This window comes from Leptodactylus fuscus, chromosome 2 (assembly GCF_031893055.1).
Source record: "Leptodactylus fuscus isolate aLepFus1 chromosome 2, aLepFus1.hap2, whole genome shotgun sequence".
Taxonomy (NCBI): Eukaryota; Metazoa; Chordata; class Amphibia; order Anura; family Leptodactylidae; genus Leptodactylus; species Leptodactylus fuscus.
In genome coordinates this window covers 130,337,137-130,358,272 of record NC_134266.1, presented here as the reverse complement: position 1 = coordinate 130,358,272, position 21,136 = coordinate 130,337,137, and the positions used below count along the sequence as shown (strand labels likewise).

General features: G+C 39.9%; 1 protein-coding gene across 2 annotated transcripts in view; it reads right to left on the bottom strand.

The window, feature by feature from the left end:
* RUNX3 (RUNX family transcription factor 3) overlaps nt 1-21,136 on the bottom strand; it is a 44,830-nt gene that overhangs the window by 4,884 nt on the left and 18,810 nt on the right. Inside the window, exon 4 of one of the 2 annotated variants that reach the window (XM_075264630.1) lies at nt 10,238-10,417. In XM_075264630.1, the coding sequence (XP_075120731.1) occupies nt 10,238-10,417 (180 nt within the window). The remainder of the gene's footprint in view (nt 1-10,237; nt 10,418-21,136) is intronic. The other variant, XM_075264629.1, reaches the window with a different exon arrangement.

Genomic DNA, 21,136 nt, shown 5'->3' with positions numbered 1-21,136 from the left:
TAAAGACATCTTGCAGAATTGCTGTTTGCCCATTCAGTTGGATTTTAACCAAACACTGGGCTTGCTTTTCTGTGGTTCCACAATCCATTGCTGAACAGTTAGTTATACGGAATGCATTAACAGTTTAACTGCTTGTGGCGATACCCACAAACGGTGTAGCATATACTGCTATACCAGCAGACACTTACATCAGATTATTGTCAGACAGTATGATATATAATAATACAGTATACACCAAGAAAATAATCTATGCGGCTATACCCTGTTCCTTCTGTTGATGATACACAGTGGTTGAAATGCAGGTTCCTACAAACAGGTAAAGCTGCTATTGGGTTACTGGACCTCATTTCAATGCTATTTTAACTATTCCCTCTCCAGAACATGTAGCTAAGAGGGAAGAGCGTTGCCAAGATTGCTTACTGTAAGAATCATATATAAAATAAATGCATATAGGTATATAAAGCATGGCACAATATATCAAAATCTATTAAAATCTCTAAGTAGTTAAATCCTACGCCATAATATTATGCTACGATTCTGGAAATTTCCAGCTCATGCTGACATTAGATATCAGTGCTAAAATAACGGTGTATATTGTGTCTCTCACAGTTGGATTCTTGTGGGGAACTGAAAATTCCAATGTTTGCTACTAGATGTCAGACACAATTACAGTAAGGCAGCTGTATAATGTTCAGGTCTACTTTATCCTAAAAGGACCAGCTTTTTAGAGTTTCCACAGAAATCAACTCATGTAAAAACATCTAAATTGAATGTAGCTCCATGGAATAGTTGTGCATGTAAAGAACACATGGGGAGGTTATTCTACACTAGATATAGCAGAGAAATACTTGTTTTTGGCATTTGTTTGGGCAACTAAATGCTTTTTCTGGCTAGGGCTACACAGTGTCTTTGGCAGTGACTTGTGTGACCAGTGTCTTTGGCAGTGACTTGTGTGAGTTGCCCCGTCACTAATCTAAGTGAATGAAGTCACATTGTGACCCCTAGGGTGCCATGACCATGACCTCTAGTTGCAAAAAACATCATGAAGAAGTGGAGGTTGCAACACACTAGGGTTTGGCATGTAGTTCCATTCAGTGACACTAATGAAGGAGTCACGGGCAACCCAGTAATCTTTGATCATAGCCAAAGTCACCATGTAGCCCTAGTCTAAATCTTGACCAGTATGACTAATTTGAAGTGCTAAAACACGGGTAATACTTGCACAGGCATGGTTCCAGTAAACCACAATTTTTTCCTTCTTGGCTACACTGTTTGTAATAAGACAGATTTAGGCCAGGGCCCCACGGGCCGGAAACGCCACGGTTTGCCTGTGGCGGAAACACCGCAGGAAAAATCATGGTGTTATACAGTAACTGCAAAGTGCACGGAATTCGTGTGAATCCAATGCCCACTTTGTGGTGAAAACCGCATCACAGGCACGCTGTGATTTCAAAAACCGGCTGGTTTTGGAAATCGCAGCGAGTCAATTATATCTATGGAAATGCCGGTGGCTTTCCTGTAGATATGATTGTAACAGAAAGCCAATGTAGGAAAACTCCAAAAACTTTCTGTTCAAAGCGCTGCTGGAAGAACCGCAGCCTTAGCCTTAAAGTGGTTTTCCAGAACTAAATTTTATTTTTTTTTAAATTACCCCTATCCACTGGAGGAACCAAAGTCTCATGTGTGAATGAAGTGGTGGTGCGAATGCATGATTACCACTCCATTCTCTTGTATGGGACTTCTAGAGATAACCGAGTACAGTGTTCTGTCATTTTCACAGATGTCAATAGAGAGGTTGTCATGGATGCACACTACTGGTCCATCCACACAAGGGGTTCATGAAGCATATTCTTGTGATTGTTCCAGATCCCAGCAGTTGGACCAGACACTTATCCCCCATCCTAGGGATATGAGTGCTATTCATAGAGATACCCATTTAAATCAGTGTGGGTCACAGTTTACAAATCCAATACATTGTGATAAACAGAGGGCAACCTTTCCTGTCACCTTTCCTAATATGTTTCATAATTACCTTCATTGCATCATCCCTCTGTTATTCCACCAGGAAATGTATTGTTTCTGTTCCCCTTGTAAATGTATAATCATTAATTAGAGTAAGTCACTGTAAAAAACACAGTTATTATTCATACATTTCCAGGAGAAAAATTAGAGGAACAGGGTGTCTCATTATTGTTATTAGAACTCTCATGTAAAGAGAGTTAGCAGGCCTTCTGTCATTCTATTAGGCTAGATTCACATCTGCTCTTGGGTTTCCGTTCTTTGGCTTCACTTGGGGACCTGAAAAATGGAAACCCAATCCACTTTAAAAGTGGTTACCTGTGGAAACTATATAACTATTATATAGACTATAATGGGTTTCTGTCTGGTTTCCGCCAGAAAAAAATGCAGAGAAAAATGTCCTGCTTGCTAATAAAAAATGACTCTTGTACGCGTGTTTATTATATAAGACCTTATTCACTGAATCATTGACAGTGGTTGATAACCAAGACGAGCAGTGGGTGGAAAACAAAGAAAAGGTGCAAAAGACAAACTGATTGGGGACTTAGATAGTGAGCCCTACATAGCCCAATATGTTGGCCCAATAGAGAAAGAGAAATAAATCCTATCCTACTAATATTATTATTATATATATTTAAAGTTTGTGTGTTTGGATGTTTGTTACTCAATCACGCAAAAACAGCTGAACGGATTTGGATGAAATTTGGCACATAGATAGTTTGTAACCTCGATTAAAACATAGGCTACTTTTTAACCCAGTAATTGACGTTGCTTCACAACTATTATGAATTTATGTTCACATAGTATATTAGTTTGCCAATTTTAAACATGCTGGGAAAAAGAAAATCTAATTTGTCGCAAAATTCTAAAACCATGAGAGCTATGAAGGTAGCCAGAAGTCACCGAGTTCTCCTCAAGCGGAGCTCAGGGGGATTGAGCAAGCTAGGCATCAAGTGGCTCTTTAAGCAGCCAAAATGCCAGAGCAGGCGGATCATCGACGCCAACAATACACTCATCAAATGGCGTCCCAGCGAGCTGCTGAGAAGCCAGAACAATCACAGACATGGCAAAAGGAACAAATTCAGCTGCAGGACAACTTGTCAGAGCAGGCCAACCATCGACGGTTGCTGAATATAGGTAGATCATTGATGCCAACAACACGAAGAGGCTAGTAATTAATAAATAAATCTTGTTCATTGTACATTATCTCTGTGTGATCTCCGCTCCTGGTTTTGGCTAACAAACATTGATGCAAAATATTACTGACTGAAACACTGACATGTGAATAAGCTTTGATAATATTTATTTAGTTATCTTTTGTCTTTTGCATTTGCATTGGGGGGGGGGGGGCTCCATCCACATTGGTCTCACACTACTCTCTTGGCTATTTTAACTAGAATAGAGCATGTTTGTGGATCTTACTTGTCCTGTCTTCACATTGCAGACCTAAATCTGAGCCTGAGAGAGGTATGTCTTTTTAGTATAAGGTCCCATCTGAATGAGGTTGTCTTGTCAGGGTAGATAGGCTCTTACAGTTTGTCTAAAATGTATGCCAATCTACACACATAGATAGGAACTATAGCAGTAATGCATATTAAAATGTACATACTTGTTATTATGTCTTGGCACTTACTACAGAGGACGGATGCATAGCTTATGTTTGTTGCAGCCATAGCGGCATGCACTTGTTCACATTGGTACTTGGAGCTGTACAGTATATAGTATATGCTGTGTATAGATGTAGATTTGATCTTTAAGTATGTATATATATTTTTTCATTTTGTAAAACCTTGTTCAGATGACACCTCCACCCATGAATTTAACAACTAGCTACTGTTCCTTCAGTATAACTTCATTACTGTTTCCTTTTCCTTGTTTTTTCTCACCTTTTACAATATACACCAGCTACACCTTTTCGCCTCTGCCTTCACACAAGTGCTATTCTCAACACTTCTGTTGTTCTGTTAACCATTATCTAGATAACAGCAACTGCCCTTTTATCACTAAGCTAAAAATTCCATCCAAAACTGAACTTGTGGTTTTGGATTCATATCTTTGTATATTAGACTATTTGCCAAGACAGGTGTCTGTCCTTTTCTCCTATTAAACTAATCAGTACTAATATGCTTTTATCTAAGAGTTTTATGTGCTTGCTTAAACAATATACTGTATACAGTCAATGGGAGGAAATCATAAGACAGGTATTTCCTATGATAATCTTACTCAGTTCCCCTGGTGTAAGATGTGCCTGCCCCTGTGAACCAGAGTCGAATGCTAAGCCACTCAGAGTTGGTGTAGATTTCTAGTACAACTCACGTGAGTTGTCAGGCGTGAGTTACAGTAAATTTGACAGGCCTGGCCAGCCTTGGTCCCTGTTCTGTTCACCCATTTTCATTTAAAGGGCTGAGCTGGTTGCAGAAAGCTCAAATTGGTGCATGTGCTTAAGATACACCACAACTACTCCCATGCATGCCAATTTGCTTACATAGAGGGAATACTACATTCCCCTAATATGTTATTACATATGTGTATGTGTTCACCCTACACTACGCTTATGGTAACGTGTGCATTTTGTCTTTAACAGAATAGTTTTATTCATACCTCAAAAGATCAAATTCGATGTCGTCAAACTAAATACATTTTTATACTTTTCACGAATGTGTTGAAAACTGTATAAGGCACTTACTAGTATTTTATTATTATTATTATTATTATTATTATTATTATTATTATTATCAAACCAGTGCTGAGGTCTTCCTTTGTGAATTTCCTTCCTTCTTGTGTCGTGTTCACTTCCTAAACATGTTTACTTATGGAAGGGCAATTGACCCAACATGTCTATCAGCACCTATTGACTAATATTGAGCCCAGCACTAAACACATGATATTTTACCATGCCTTGGCCTTGCATAATGGTTACTCAGTAGATGTCACTGATGGAAGTACAGAAGTGTCAGGTCATATCATCCTCCATCAGTAGCCATTTTTAGGGTCAAAGCCTTGCGCAGTTTTGAAGACTGTAGTAAAGAAGGAAGCTGGACTTCTCAGAAGAGGACATTGCTGCTGATGTGCTAATACTATATTATATGTTAGCAAGTGGCTTATAAGGCTTTTATATTGTTACAAATGTTATTGGTATATTTAATATTTTGTTCTCATGGGAGGGCAGCAGTAGTAACAATAACTTATTCAGTCCTTTTGACCAAATTAAGTGCTCCCTTGCCACAGGATAAGACATGATGGGACCAAATTAAGATAATGCTGCTCTTAGTGTTACCACAGATTCCCAAATCCATGTGTGCCTTTATACACACAGATGCACACATTCATGCCATTTCCTATCAGTAGTGCAGGCTTTCCAATGATAGCTCGCAGTGTTTTGTTTAATTGCATGCCAAATACCTCTAGCCTGGGGGCATTTCCCATAGAGAAGAAAAGCCCCTTGTTTCCAATCCCAAAATACTGTTAACAGTTACACTGCCAGCAAAAGTGACAAGAGGCATCCTTCAGATTTGAGGAAGTAGTGTGGGATAGTTGCTAACAAGTTATCCACAGTCCTCGGTCATACTGCGTCAAGACCCTTTCATAATGCAGTATGTGTATGTCTGTACTCCTTAAGTACAACACATCAGCCTTCTTATCTCTACATGGACAGGATACAAACACAGTAAATGCTCCTGATATTCTATTAATGTTTCCAGAATGGAGGCAGTAGCCATGATGAATCTAGTATCTCTCCTATTAGTCACACATTAGTCTCTACAGCTAGTCACACACATAAAATCTGTATTTGGCTGACAGTTATCTCACCCAACTCCACAGTACACTTGACGCTGTCAAGCATGGAGGTATCTCATACAGAGTTCTTCCCTAAAACAAAAATATTGAGCAGCTAAAATCAGACAAATGTTGGTGTAGTGTTGGGTGGCCCCCATACACATGAGATGGTCAGCGGGCCTGGGAAATGTGCATCTAATGTCTTTCACCAGCTTAAACAGACACTTTCATTTCAAAGCAACTTTTACTGTGAAAATCACTGCTCTATCCATCTCAAGATGGACTGCAGGTCAAATGACTCAGCACTATGCAAGTCTATGGAGAGGGGAAGGGGGAGGAGTGAGCAGGTAAGTAGAAGAAGAAACCCAGGCTTACATACACTCGCCGGCCACTTTATTAGGTACACCATGCTAGTAACAGGTTGGACCCCCTTTTGCCTTCAGAACTGCCTCAATTCTTCGTGGCATAGATTCAACAAGGTGCTGGAAGCATTCCTCAGAGATTTTGGTCCATATTGACATGATGGCATCACACAGTTGCCGCAGATTTGTCGGCTGCACATCCATGATGCGAATCTCCCTTTCCACCACATCCCAAAGATGCTCTATTGGATTGAGATCTGGTGACTGTGGAGGCCATTGGAGTACAGTGAACTCATTGTCATGTTCAAGAAACCAGTCTGAGATGATTCCAGCTTTATGACATGGCGCATTATCCTGCTGAAAGTAGCCATCAGATGTTGGGTACATTGTGGTCATAAAGGGATGGACATGGTCAGCAACAATACTCAGGTAGGCTTTGGCGTTGCAACGATGCTCAATTGGTACCAAGGGGCCCAAAGAGTGCCAAGAAAATATTCCCCACACCATGACACCACCACCACCAGCCTGAACCGTTGATACAAGGCAGGATGGATCCATGCTTTCATGTTGTTGACGCCAAATTCTGACCCTACCATCCGAATGTCGCAGCAGAAATCGAGACTCATCAGACCAGGCAACGTTTTTCCAATCTTCAATTGTCCAATTTCAATGAGCTTGTGCAAATTGTAGCCTCAGTTTCCTGTTCTTAGCTGAAAGGAGTGGCACCCGGTGTGGTCTTCTGCTGCTGTAGCCCATCTGCCTCAAAGTTCGATGTACTGTGCGTTCAGAGATGCTCTTCTGGCTACCTTGGTTGTAACGGGTGGCTATTTGAGTCACTGTTGCCTTTCTATCAGCTTGAACCAGTCTGGCCATTCTCCTCTGACCTCTGGCATCAACAACGCATTTCCGCCCACAGAACTGCCGCTCACTGGATGTTTTTTCTTTTTCGGACCATTCTCTGTAAACCCTAGAGATGGTTGTGCGTGAAAATCCCAGTAGATCAGCAGTTTCTGAAATACTCAGACCAGCCCTTCTGGCACCAACAACCATGCCACGTTCAAAGGCACTCAAATCACCTTTCTTCCCCATACTGATGCTCGGTTTGAACTGCAGGAGATTGTCTTGACCATGTCTACATGCCTAAATGCACTGAGTTGCCGCCATGTGATTGGCTGATTAGAAATTAAGTGTTAACGAGCAGTTGGACAGGTGTACCTAATAAAGTGGCCGGTGAGTGTACATGTACAGGTCCAAGAGAAAACAATAATTCTGGGCTGCAAAATGGACAGGAATAGAACAGGAATTCTGAGCTTTGCCTCCAGGATAATGGCCCCCACAGTAGCCAATAATAATAATAATAATAATAATAAATGGTTGTGTGTATGGGTCTATAAGGAAAAAATGGTTCAGTGTGCTAGCTAGAAACAGATATAGAACAGAATCTCTTCTATCTAGAGTGTGTAGTGTATGGCATCCACCAGCTCAGAAATGACTGTGGTTTCCATATACAACATGCAAATGGGGAAACTGATACATATTGCAAAATATATATCATAAATTTACTATAGATACAGTGTTACTTCTCACCTCATGTATGTTAATGTACACACAAGTAACAGCCTATCTTGAAAAGTCATATGAAACATCAGGTACACTTTAATGCTTCATTTTTATAGTATTTTCAGTATTATATATAAGTCAAAACTAGGAGTTGGTCCAAACAGAGAAGTGTCAATCTTTCCATGATACTTTTTATGCTGTTACTGTTAATGTTCCACTTCAGATTTTATCGTACAAAATGTACAAGTATAAATGATATACGGTAAGTATATCAGTATATCATACATTAGGTAAATGTTGTGACTTCAAGTTAAACCACTGCTTTAAATGAACAAATACTACATTTTACAATGGTCCCTATGTGCAAAATATGAAATACTCTGGATTGTTAGTGTATCAAATAGAATAATATATAAAATGTATCTGCTAGGGTAGATCAGTACATATGAAATATATGAAATATGAAATAATTTGGGATTATGATCTTTCCACTGCACATAGAGTTTGCTAGTGCTTTACTGCATTTTTTCACCTAAACGGGTTGTCCATAACAAGAGTACTGTTTACTCATGACCTATCTACAGGAAAGGTTATCACAATCTGATCGGTGGGTGTCCGATACCAGGACCCTGCACTGATCAGCTGATTTGACTGCCTGAAGTCATATACAAGAAATACAGCTGTAAGCCTTGTACAGTGTATACAGCCAGAAGCTGCTCTTCTTCTAGTCACCGCTACAGTGTACAGAGCTAGAAGCAGGGGCGTAACTACCACCATAGCAGCAGAGTCAGCTGCCACAGGGCCCGGGACATTAGGGGGCCTGGTGACAGCCGCTACTGCTGCGTTTTTTTTTTTTTAATAGGCCGTTACCGCCTGAAGTTACTCCAGCCGTTAACGGGCCCTATTTACTTACCAATCCTGGCTGGGCCGGGATCGGTAAGTGACACCGTGGGCCCCGCAAAGACTATTATTATACTTGGAGGTCTTTTCAGACCCCGAGTATAATGATCGGAGGCCCGAGAGAGGTAAGAAACATAAAAAACACTGTTACTTACCTCTCAACGATCCGGGCAGGCCTCAGGCCTAGTTGTCTAATGTCTCTAACATGACATGAACCCGGCCTGCGTCCCAGGTCATGTGACGTCCGACATCATTGAAGAACGCCAACAGCATCGGAGCCGGGAGCCAGGTAAGCAACAGTGGTTCTTTTATGTATTTATTCCCCCGGGTCTCAATTATAGTCTGGGGTCTGAAAAGACCAAAGAGTATAACAATTGTTTATGGGTGTCCACAGTGGGACATAATACTGTGTGCAGGGGCCACTAAGGGACATAATACTGTGTGCAGGGGACACTGAGGCACATAATACTGTGTGCAGGGGCCACTAAGGGACATAATAGTGTGTTCAGGGACAACTAAGGGACATAATATTGTGTGCAGGGGCCACCAAGGACATAATACTGTGTGCAGGGGACACTGAGGCACATAATACTGTGTGCAGGGGCCACTAAGGGACATAATAGTGTGTTCAGGGGCCACTAAGGGACATAATACTGTGTGCAGGGGACACTGAGGCACATAATACTGTGTGCAGGGGCCACTAAGGGACATAATAGTGTGTTCAGGGGCAACTAAGGGACATAATATTGTGTGCAGGGGCCACCAAGGACATAATACTGTGTGCAGGGGACACTGAGGCACATAATACTGTGTGCAGGGGCCACTAAGGGACATAATAGTGTGTTCAGGGGCCACTAAGGGACATAATACTGTGTGCAGGGGACACTGAGGCACATAATACTGTGTGCAGGGGCCACTAAGGGACATAATAGTGTGTTCAGGGGCAACTAAGGGACATAATATTGTGTGCAGGGGCCACCAAGGACATAATACTATGTGCAGGGGCCACTAAGGGACATAATAGAGTGCGCAGGAATACGTAGGAGGGGGTCAGTCGAGGTCTTCGGCGTCTGTGTTGGTTGCGGGGGTGCCCATGTCAAAAGTTCACCATGGGGCTCTACCATTCCTAGTTACACCACTGGCCTGAAGCTGTGCGCAGTGTAAGGAGACATACTGTACACTGTAGCAGTGGCTCCATTGAAAAGCAACTCTGCTCTTACTCATTTTAATAGATGTAGAACTGCTTCTGTCTGTATGATATGAACCAGGCATTTGACAGCTGAATCAGCTGATTGGAGTGGGGTCCAGGCATCGGACCCCCACCGATTAGCTGCAGATAACCTATCTTAATGATCTATGCACAGTATTCATTACGCTTGGTTCCAGGAACCCCTTTAAATAGAGTCCTATACTTGTATGTGCTGGATTCTCTATACTATTATAGTGATGCCTTACTGCAAAGTATAAAAAGGGCCTTGGACAATCTTTAACCAATAAATCCCATTCAAAATATCCAAATGTAACCTTTAGCATTACCCAAGAGATGCCAAATCCATTAATGATTCACTTTTTTTTGTCTCTTATAAAGAGGTAAACTGAGTACTTATAAGAGTAATAACTGGTCATCTTACCTTGTATTTGCGTTTGAGCCTGGTTGCTAAATGGGTTTGGGTTAGTCAGTGAAGGCCTTGGATTAGAATTAGGCTGAACCCTTATCCCCTGTCTCCTTACAAACTCCAGATCACCGTAGCGCTCTGAGAAGTGCTTGCTTGCCTGCTCTTCATGCTTTTGCCGGTGCCCTGAAACATGCAGATATGATCAGTAAAAGAGCATTTACCACTATGATGGAGAAGACACCAGAACATAAAAGCCCTTGTAACTATATCTGTTTCTGTGATAGTTGGGTGGTAACCATTATGTTTGGTAGTTGTTGTTAACCTACTTACACAATCCCTACAATGGTAAAATATGAAGTAGTATTGTAGGGGTGAATATATCAGTGAAGATTTGTTGATTCTGCAAAGATGCATATGTGTCCATGAGAAAGCTATACGTTCAGACAAAGCAGATTTATAGGAAAGGTTCACAAAAATCTGTTCCATGCATCTATATAGGGTTAAATGTGCAGAATATGCATTCATTTCTATGACAGAAATTTAGAAAGAAAATCTGCTCACATGTGAACATAACCTAATAACAGTAATAGAGATGAGCGAACACTGTTCGGATCAGCCGTTCCGAACAGCACGCTCCTATGGAAATGAATGGAAGCACCTGGCACGTATACTTTGCCGGCGGCCGGTCGCCGTGCCAGGTGCTTCCATTCATTTCTATGGGAGCGTGCTGTTCGGAACGGCTGATCCGAACAGTGTTCGCTCATCTCTAAACAGTAATATTGTTTTTTACTCAGTTAAGGCATACGTATGGTTTATCGTAGGGTTGAGAGATTCTAGAGGACTTTGCACCATACTTGTAATAATAGACATTCAGCTGATTGGCTGTCATGTCAATACTACATTTTCCTTGCAGTGACTTTCATTGACAGAATTTGCGTTTTGATAGGGTGCCAGAAGTGGGAACAGTAGAGATCACATTCTGAATAGGGTTGTTGCTTATGTCACTTCCACAATTATTAATAGAAGTACTCTGTATAAAGAGTCTGTTATCTATTATTAATACAATCTACTCTTTTTTTTACTTAGATCAATACCTAATATTAATGAGATTAGTCTTTTGGTGCTATTTTTATGTATAAAATGAGAACAGTTATATAATCAGTTTGTTATATTGCACGCACAGGCATCTGGTCTACATATGAGATCAATTTCTATTCTTTCCTTTCATAGATTCCAAATAAGACACAAAACACTTAGAGTACATACTGTATGAATCACCCATTGAATTCGCCTTTTGAGACACTTTGAAAATATACTCAAAGAGCAATTCCTCATTATATTCCTATTGTGAGAAATGATGAACTACAAACTACACCCCCAGGATCTGTCAGCAGAATAAAGATTAGGTTTATCAATGCCAATTCTGACTCAGACTATTTTTCTGCCTGCCTGCATGAATATCATCTACTTCATAACATATATAGCTGTGTATTATCACTTGTTACTCAAAGATAATTCTGTCCATTATCTGCCATTTCAATAAATGTTTTCTGATCATATTTATGTCCAGACCCTGGAAACCCATCCCCAAAGCACTGTAATGGCTGGATACTAGTTGAAAAGACATTGACTCTGAATATGTAATATTCATCACAGTACTCACTGATACTCCCCAGTCTTTGAGCTATATACTAACTAATGAATACCTGGGGCTTCTTAATATGGTGATATGATGGAGAAGACTTTGTTTTTTAAAAGAATGATATCTAGAATATAAGAAGCTGAAAACGGCAATATAACAAGCTGCACACAACGCAATGTAACATGTTTAGGATCAATAGTTAATAAAATTGTTCATGCGATGGGGTTTTATAGGGAATTGGTGTAAGTGAAACATGGGTACTGCCCTGGTCAGATAAGATAATCCTTTAATAGTCCCACAGTGGGGAAATTTCAGTATGCTACAGCAGCCTAGTAATACAGATACAGGATAATATACAGTGATATATTACAGAAGTAGACACACATATGCTGAGAAGAGAAGATATACTAGGAGTCCGTAACAGCTTAGGAAGAGAAGAAAGAAAGAAGGAAAACTTCATAATCATACTCATTTAGTTTTCTATGTGGGGTGATCTTCGCTTGGTCTGATGTAGATTATACAGCCTGATCGTGGTTGGAAGGAAGGACTTGCGATAGCGCTCCTTCTCACACTTGGCAGTGCTGCCAAGTGCCATCAAGGTCCCATACATGGGGTGGGATTTGTTCTCCCGCACAGAGGTCACCACGGACAGTATCCTTCTGTCACCCACCACCTGTACTGGGTCCAGGGGGCTCCCCAGGACAGAGCTGGCCCTTCTGATCAGCCTATCAAGTCTATTTCTGTCCCTGGTTGAGCTACTGCTCCCCCAGCAGGCCACACCGAAAAAGATGGCTGAAGCAACCACAGAGTTGAAAAATCAGAGAGGTGCAGGCTGAGGACTTTAGCACCCAGTAGGGTTAGTTGGTAGGACCTCTTTATTTTGGTGACAAAAAGACAAAAAAATTAGCTCTTTGGCATTAACTCAACTTGCCGTGTTTGGAGGAAGAAAAATGCTGCCTATGACCCAAAGAACACTGTTCTCACTGTCAAGCATGGTGGTGGAAACATTATGTTTTAGGGGGGTTTCTCAGCTAAGGGCACAGGACTACTTCACCGCATCAATGGGAGAATGGATGGAGCCATGTACCATAAAATCTTGAGTGACAACCTCCTTCCCTCTGCCAGGACATTGAAAATAGATCATGGCTGGGTCTTCCAGCAGGACAATGTCCCAAAACATGCAGCCAAGGCAACAAAGCAGTGCCTCAAAAAGAAGCACATTAAGGTCATGGAATGGCCTGACCATTCTCCAAACCTTAATCCCATAAAAAACTTGTCGAGGGAGCTGAAGCTCCAAGTCGCCAAGAGACAGCCTCAAAGTCTTAATAATTTAGAGATGATCTGCAAAGAGAAGTGGACCAAAATTCCTCCTAACATGTGCGCAAACCTCATCATCAACTACAAAAAGCATCTGACTGATATGAGCATCAATAAGGGTTTTGCCGCCAAGTATTAATTCTTGTTTGCCAGAGGAATCAAATACTTATTTCTCTATGCAATATGCAAATAAATTTATAAAATTTATACAATGGGATTTTCTGGATTTTATTTTTGATATTCTATCAATCACTGTTAAAATTAACCTACCCTTAAAATTATAGACTGTTCATATCTTTATCAGTGGGCAAACTTACAAAATCAGCAAGGGATCAAATACTTATTTCCTTCACTGTAAGTAAGCAAAGAACTTTTTGAATAACCCAAACAAAAAAAATTATAACTATCTAAACCACATGTATAAAACGACCCGATAAATGTGTCTGGTCATAAACATGTACATATACATTTTTGTATACACTACATTTTTTATATATGGTATAAATATAATACATTTAACTTGATATTATTTATTATGATATAGCTCAATGCATTTCCAACACTGTCCTGAGCTGGTGCTTGACATTTGATGTTTTAGTAACCAGAATGCTTTCAAAATTACTGAAATATCAGATATCATCAGCATACTACATTACAGACCTGGATATGACTCTGATATGGCTGCTGTTTAGTAAACAACAAAGCATTGCATTCATTTTAATCTAATACTAAATCAATAGTAATTTCACATCAAACATTCTTGACATCTATAGAAGACAGTATTGTCAATAATAAGGAAAAAAGTTTGGGTATTTTCCTGGAATTAGCTAGGTGAAATTCTGTATGCCATAGTGTAATGTTAGCTGTATAGCGAATTAGTGACAAGCAAATTAAATTGTAGTCTTGTCATGCAATGAATAATCCAGAGGGGAGATGTCATATGTTCTTGTAAATATATATATATAATTTTTTTTTGCCATTAAAGTACATGTCACCAGTTCTGGTAATGTGAATAACTTACACGGGTAGCTCATGCTCATGAATATGCTCATATGATCACTGGGAGAGAAAACATAAATGATAAGTGAATTGATGTTCTTTACGTAGCTGTAGGGAAACATTAAGAGTATCCTACACTTCACATTGAATAATAACTTCTACTTATATGCCACTTGTAAGGGGTCTTTGATGTCAAACTTATGTCTATTTATCTTTTGTAAACTTTCTACGGGCTCTTTGTCAACTGCAGTGCCTGCAGAGAGAGCGATATTCCCACCTCTGAAGTGGGAAGATATATGCCCAGGATGAAATGCGTTGGTCACACCACACTGAATTATTTTGCATGAGAGGACTGAGCAGTGAGAACCTTTCACTCTTTGCCTTAAGCAATGTTACCAGTTTGGTTTTTCTACTGGAAGTTATGCCTGTTTACTAGATTTTATTTTAACTAGAAATGTTTAATATTGAAACAGCGCATTTCTATACATAGTATATTTCTTGTGTCAGGGTCTGGGGTTGCTAGGTTGGGTGGCATAGACACACAAGTCCAGATTTTTAGTCCAAAAAGGTAGAGTTTTATTTTCACTCCAAAAAAACAGTGCAGCAATAAAAGAAAATAATACAAAAATAAATACCTGCCCGGCTAGGTTACATAGGTTACCTCACCTATAATAGCAGACTCAACAGTAGGTTGCATCAGCCAAGACAGCTCCAACAGTCTGACCTTCCTGCTGGCCCTCCAGCCAAGCTCTATCCAAAGTCTTGCTGCTGGAGCTGACCTTTTAAACCTCAATTATGAGGACAATTCACAGCAGCTGACACGCTGCAGAAACATCCACAATGTGTGGACCGGAGGGGGTTGGAATGACAGGTCCCACTACCAACCTACCTGCCATTCCCAAAACTCCAGCCCAATAGAGAGAACTTGAATAACGCTCAGCAGACAAAAGTTATCTGCTGAGAGCCAGTCTTTCTGGAGTTTTCTTATCTCACCCACCTGAGTAGTCTGGGTGAAATGTACACCCTCTCCATAATCTGACCAACCATCGGCTTACACTTGTTACTATCAAGTAGTGATTTCCTCTAATGTATGTGCAACACTTACAGTCAGAATGGTCAGTATCAAGCAAAAATGTTTCCATGCTTTAAAAGAGATAAAACTTTACTTCTAGTTAAACCTAAAAATATCAAAAATTCCCATCATGTCGTACAGAGGTAAAAGGATGCCTAGATGAGTACTCTAGTTTAAGTACTACACAATACATTACAATACAGAATGACTAGAGGACAGGGTTATATGGCTGAACTTATTCATATTTTGGATTTATAGATGTAGAGCTGTAATGTTAAAACAAAGTGTTATGACCTGACATCCCAGATACCTTCTGACATTTAGGTTATACTTTATAGCAGAGAGTATATTATTCCATGTAACATACACCACATCTGCTGCAGAATTTCTTTTTATGGATTAAGAGGGAATATCATTTCCACTTATTCAGACGATTCCTTTCCTGATTTATAGTAAACACCTTTATCTGTTTTCTGAAAAATAGTTAGCATAAAAAGTGGTATAAAACTGTATGATGCTGCTGAAATTCTGAAAAAATCAACCCAGTCCTGATTTTGGCTCAAAAAACTATAGCAAAATCTGCACCAAAAAAAGCTCTGTTTCCAAGACTTGGGGCCTTAGACTAAAAATGAGAAAGGGAGTACTACATGTCAGCAGTGGAGTAACTACCACCATGGCAGCAGAGGCAGCTGCCACAGGGCCTGGGACATCAGGGGCCCGGTGACAGCTGCTACTGCTGCTATCATTATTCTCGGAGGTCTTTTCGGACCCCCGAGTATAATGATCGGAGCCCCCTGTTGGTGGAATACTTTCCACCAACATGGGGCCCTGAAGCTGCAGCAATGGCTGACACACAGGAGCTGCAGCTCTGGCTCCTGTCAGCGCTTCAGGATGCTCCCTCTCCCCCTCTCTCCCCCCTCCCTTTCTCTGCCTGTCTTCTGCCCACCAATGAGAGGAGGAGGCGGGGTTATCCCTGCCGAGCTCCTGCCGTCCTGCAAGAGAAGAAGAGGAAGAAGCTGCTCCAGGAAACTGAAACTGAAGCTACACAGGTACATACTGAGGTTACTATGCTTATTAATATCAGGCATTTGGGGTGATTACTTTTGTTTTAGTAACTCCATGTGCCTCATATTAATAGCAGTTAACCCCATCATGTCCCTCACATTAACCCCTGTGTGCCTCACCATAAGAGTTACTGATATGTGAGACATATGGGGGTAATAGTAATGAAGATACTTTATTACTACCTCCATGTCTCTCACATATCAGTAACTCTTATGTGAGGTACACAAGGGTTAATGTGAGGGACATGATGGGGTTAACTGCTATTAATATGAGGCACATGCACTTACTAAATTGTAATGCACATGACCAGATTTTTTATCCACAATTTGTCCTGGTATAGCGGTCAGCGGTGACGTGACAGTATTTAGTCCTGTAGGGGCCACTAAGGGACATAATACTGTGTGCAGTGGCCAGTATGGGGTATAATACTGTGTGCAGGGGCCTCTAAGGGACATAATACTGTGTGCAGTGGCCACTATTGGTCATAATAGAGCGCGCAGGAATGCGTAGGAGGGACTCGGTCGAGATCTTTGGTGTCGGGGGGGCCCCATGTCAAAAGTTCGCCACGGGGCCCCGCCATTCCTAGTTACGCCACTGCATGTCAGTAAATCAATAAGAAGCCTCCTGCAGCAGCAGCTGATTTATATAGCAATTTTCATCACTGTTTCCTCTTTCTGTATACTATAAATGTCAGCTAGAACCATATACTGTAGCTGAGTTGTGAATAGTACAGTTTACATATTAAACACGCCAACTTTTATACTAGACGAACAAGCTGATAGTAAAAATAAAATAACCAAAAATATACCTTAAAGTACGATTCATTGATACATTCATTTTTCATATCATCACTTGCACAGTGTCAAATATTACACCAAGAGGAAGTTAGCTGATAATTTAACACTATTAAAAACATATGCCGTGTCCTGCATTTCCTATGAAGTTGATTCACTCTTGTAACATCTGTTTACCAAGTGCAAACAGGGACGCCAAAAACCTGCATTTGTTCAGAATCTTTTTATAATGCAGCCGACAATGACAGAGAGAGTATTAGATAAAGGAAGCCCCATGAAAGCTATCAGATCTTACTCCAAGCTGTTTATGACATGGCATTGTGCAATGGCTGTTGGTACCATTCACTATGAAATATGGAAATGCATAGGAATCGCTCTTGTCAGTGAACATGGATGGAACTGGAACCTTCTGTGTTTAGAACATCTCTTTCTTGAAGGGTTAGTGCTTAGGATGTTATGGCATCACTAGAATCAGGATCAAAAGACTTCCAAGGGTAAACACAGTCAGGGCAAGGTATTTTAAAGGGGCTCTATCACTGGGAAAAGTCATTTTTAACTAATCACACCTTTGCATAGCCCTTAGAAAGTCTATTTCACACCTACCTTTTGTATGTAGATTGCCTCAGTGGTTTCTGAATAAGTCCGTTTATATTCATATGCTAATTAGACTAGTGCAGGATAGATGGTGCACACCTCTCTCTGCTGTTTTCTATAGGAGACTGCTGCTGCTGATGATGACTCGCTTCCTGTTTGCTTCACACACATAGAAGATAATGGGAGAGAGGAGGCTGCTGGGAACTTCCTGAGCTGGCTGGAGGCTCATTAGCATATGAATAAAAACGGACTTATTCAGACACCACTGAGGCAATCTACATACAAAAGGTAAGTGTGGAATAGCATTTCTAAAGCCTATGCAAGCATGTGATTAGATAAAAATGACTTTTCCCAGTGATAGAGCCCCTTTAAGGCACATTAGTAACTTGTAGCTTCAGATTATTTTATATTTTATAAATGTGAAGCTCTTTTTTCTTAAATTGTTGTCTGAATTAGACAACCCCCATTTATATGACCTGTTTGGGCACATGACAGACTGTTGATTTTCATGGCTACCATGTGAGGACGCGTTTATACAGTAATTTCTACAATAATAACTTTTACTATATACCATTTCAGCTGAGAATTTCACCATGCATTTGAGCCTTAAGCCAACAGCTATTAAATTGCATTAATGCAAATAAAGTAAGCTTACAGTTATTAGCTAAAAAAGTCTCATGGGTCATTGGAGCAGGAGAAATGAGATTTTGTTGACCTCTTCTATCAATGCGGCAGAATGTTCTCCCCATCTTATTCTGATCATTCAGAACCTGTTATGTTTGAAATGACCCAACATGGAGAACCCCTTTTATATGTGCCATTTCATCTCACAGGTATGAATAGTAAATCTACATTTAAATCAGATTGTGAATAAGATTAGATCAAAAGACCAAAATAGTAAATATCCAGGACAACAGTTCTATAGTTCTTTCAATGTTTGTGGATATATAACCATCCTGGTATAAGTGTACACACCTATCAACGTAATCCTTTAGGCAGTATGTGTATTTTAACATGGACATTTGGATAATGTTAGACACATACTATTAATCGCTGGACCAAATTGCTTTTCCCATTCAAGTAAATGGTGTTTTCTGCTGAAGTTGTGGCTTAAGGCCTCTTGCAGACAACCGTGGCTGCAATCAGTGTGCTATCCATGTATTTCACAGATCGCACACTGACCCATTTATTTCTATGGGCTCGTACACATGACCGTGAATTACATGGTCACATTGCCGGGCTGACAGTCTGGGCCGCAAAATATAGAACAGGTCCTATTCCTGTGCTATTTTGGCACCCTTGCATCCGTGGCTCCTATTCATTTAATGAAAGGGGCCGCAGAAGCATAGCCAGTGCACTAGCGGCACCTGCTTGTTCCCTGTGTGCTTCCCATGCCTTTAATTCATGGCCAACCAGCAGCACACGGTTATTCCAACCGGCCTTAGCTTAATAATCTGAAATCCATATTCACCAGTAGTGATGAGTGATTTCTTTCAACCACTTTGCTCATTCATAGATTCACCAGTCCATAGAAAGTAAGAGGAGAATCAATATGCCTATTATTTTTCTGAATAAATTAAAGAAGTGAATCTGAAACCTGACAATCCATTCACCAAGGTGTAACAATATTTGGAGAATTTGTTACTATTTACCGTTTATATTTGGACTAACATAAGGCAAAAATAATTTGCCATTAGCCTGACTACCTGAGAAGCCAATTGAAGAGGTTGTACAAAATTAAAGCATGGATGCTTTCTATCACAGCGGTGTCACATGCGTCCATGGTAGCGTTGGTGTTGCAGGTCAGCAATATGGAAGTTAATTCAGTGAACTGCCATACCTCACGTAAACTGGGCGCATAAGTGTGGTACTGTTTCATGGTATAAAGTAGCCATATTTGTGTAACCCTGTACAACCAGTACAAAATTGTATTCCTAAAATCAACATCATCATTTTGTTAGTATTTTAGCAATACCTATTTAGTATAGAGTAGCTGAAATGGAGGTTGACTTTTTATCACCAACACTAATGCAATGCAGCACTAAACAGGAAATTCATATTTTTTACTTCCTTCCTGTGTCAACACTTCATGTTCAAATGTACAAACTTTGTTTGGTGCTATAAATGTCAATGTAAGTGTGAGAGTTTCTCATGTGTGTTTGTTAATACAACTAAAATGAAAAACAAATTATAGCAAAACATAAAAATGCCCAGAGTAAGCTTATTTTACTCTAAATAATTTCATGTAATTTCATATAAATTGTACATAATTGTACATAACTGGTATTGTGCACCAGTCTTAATAAAGGCCCCCGAAGTGGTGCAGAGTACGAGAGTTTAGGACTACGCTCGAGTACGTCGCGAATCCTGTTTACTGTCTTTAGTGAAGTCTTTTGGGCGGCCCATACTTTTCCATGACATAAACTCCCAGTGGTTTTAAATTGCGTCACTGCACAAAATGCATTTTCTATGTGGAGCACATCTACCAAATTTATTGTGGAAGTTTCGCTGTACTGTCACAACAAATCCCGTTCTTCAAATTTCAACATGCTAAAAGCTTTTTTTGCTTGGATCTCACCATCTTGTGTCACACACACTATGTAAACACTTGTCAAATTTGACAACTGTGGTGTGATTGGTTGCTATAATATATATATATACACACACACACATATATATATATATATATATATAATATATACTTATATATAAATATATAAACACATATACATATACATATATATATATATATATATATATATATATAAAAACACATATACTTATATATAATATATATATATATATATATATATATATATATATATATATATATATATATAATATATCATATAATATATAATAAAACCCTAATATTGACAGATCCCAAATCCTTTAAATAAAAACAGACCGCAAAACACCCTAAATATAGACCCCAGAAAAGACGTCCTAAACAAATATAGACCCCCAACCAGATCCTAGACACATATACAGAACAGCTTACACTCTCTGCTACTGTGGCTGAAAGACCTGAACTGATATTGCCATGTGACCATATATGTCCAGATACTTGTAAAGTAGCTGGACCTGCACAGATGTGGTCATGTGATCATATATGTGCAGGTCCTTTAACAATAAAAGGTCTTGCAAACATTTGGGATCATTGCACATCACAGTTTCAATGCAAATCTTGACACAATTCACTTATTAAAATAACAAAAATGTGATTAAACCCTATCTGCATAATTTCCAATCTTTGTTGCAGACCCTAATCACCTACCCTATCTTACCTCTCATTGTGGCTCTGTTTCAGTTGCAGTATATAAGTCATAGTACTACCTACAGTATTGTATAAGGTTATCAGAGAATCTTTCAAATATGTGTCAAGCAGCATGCAACCACACTAAATCAGTTATAGCATT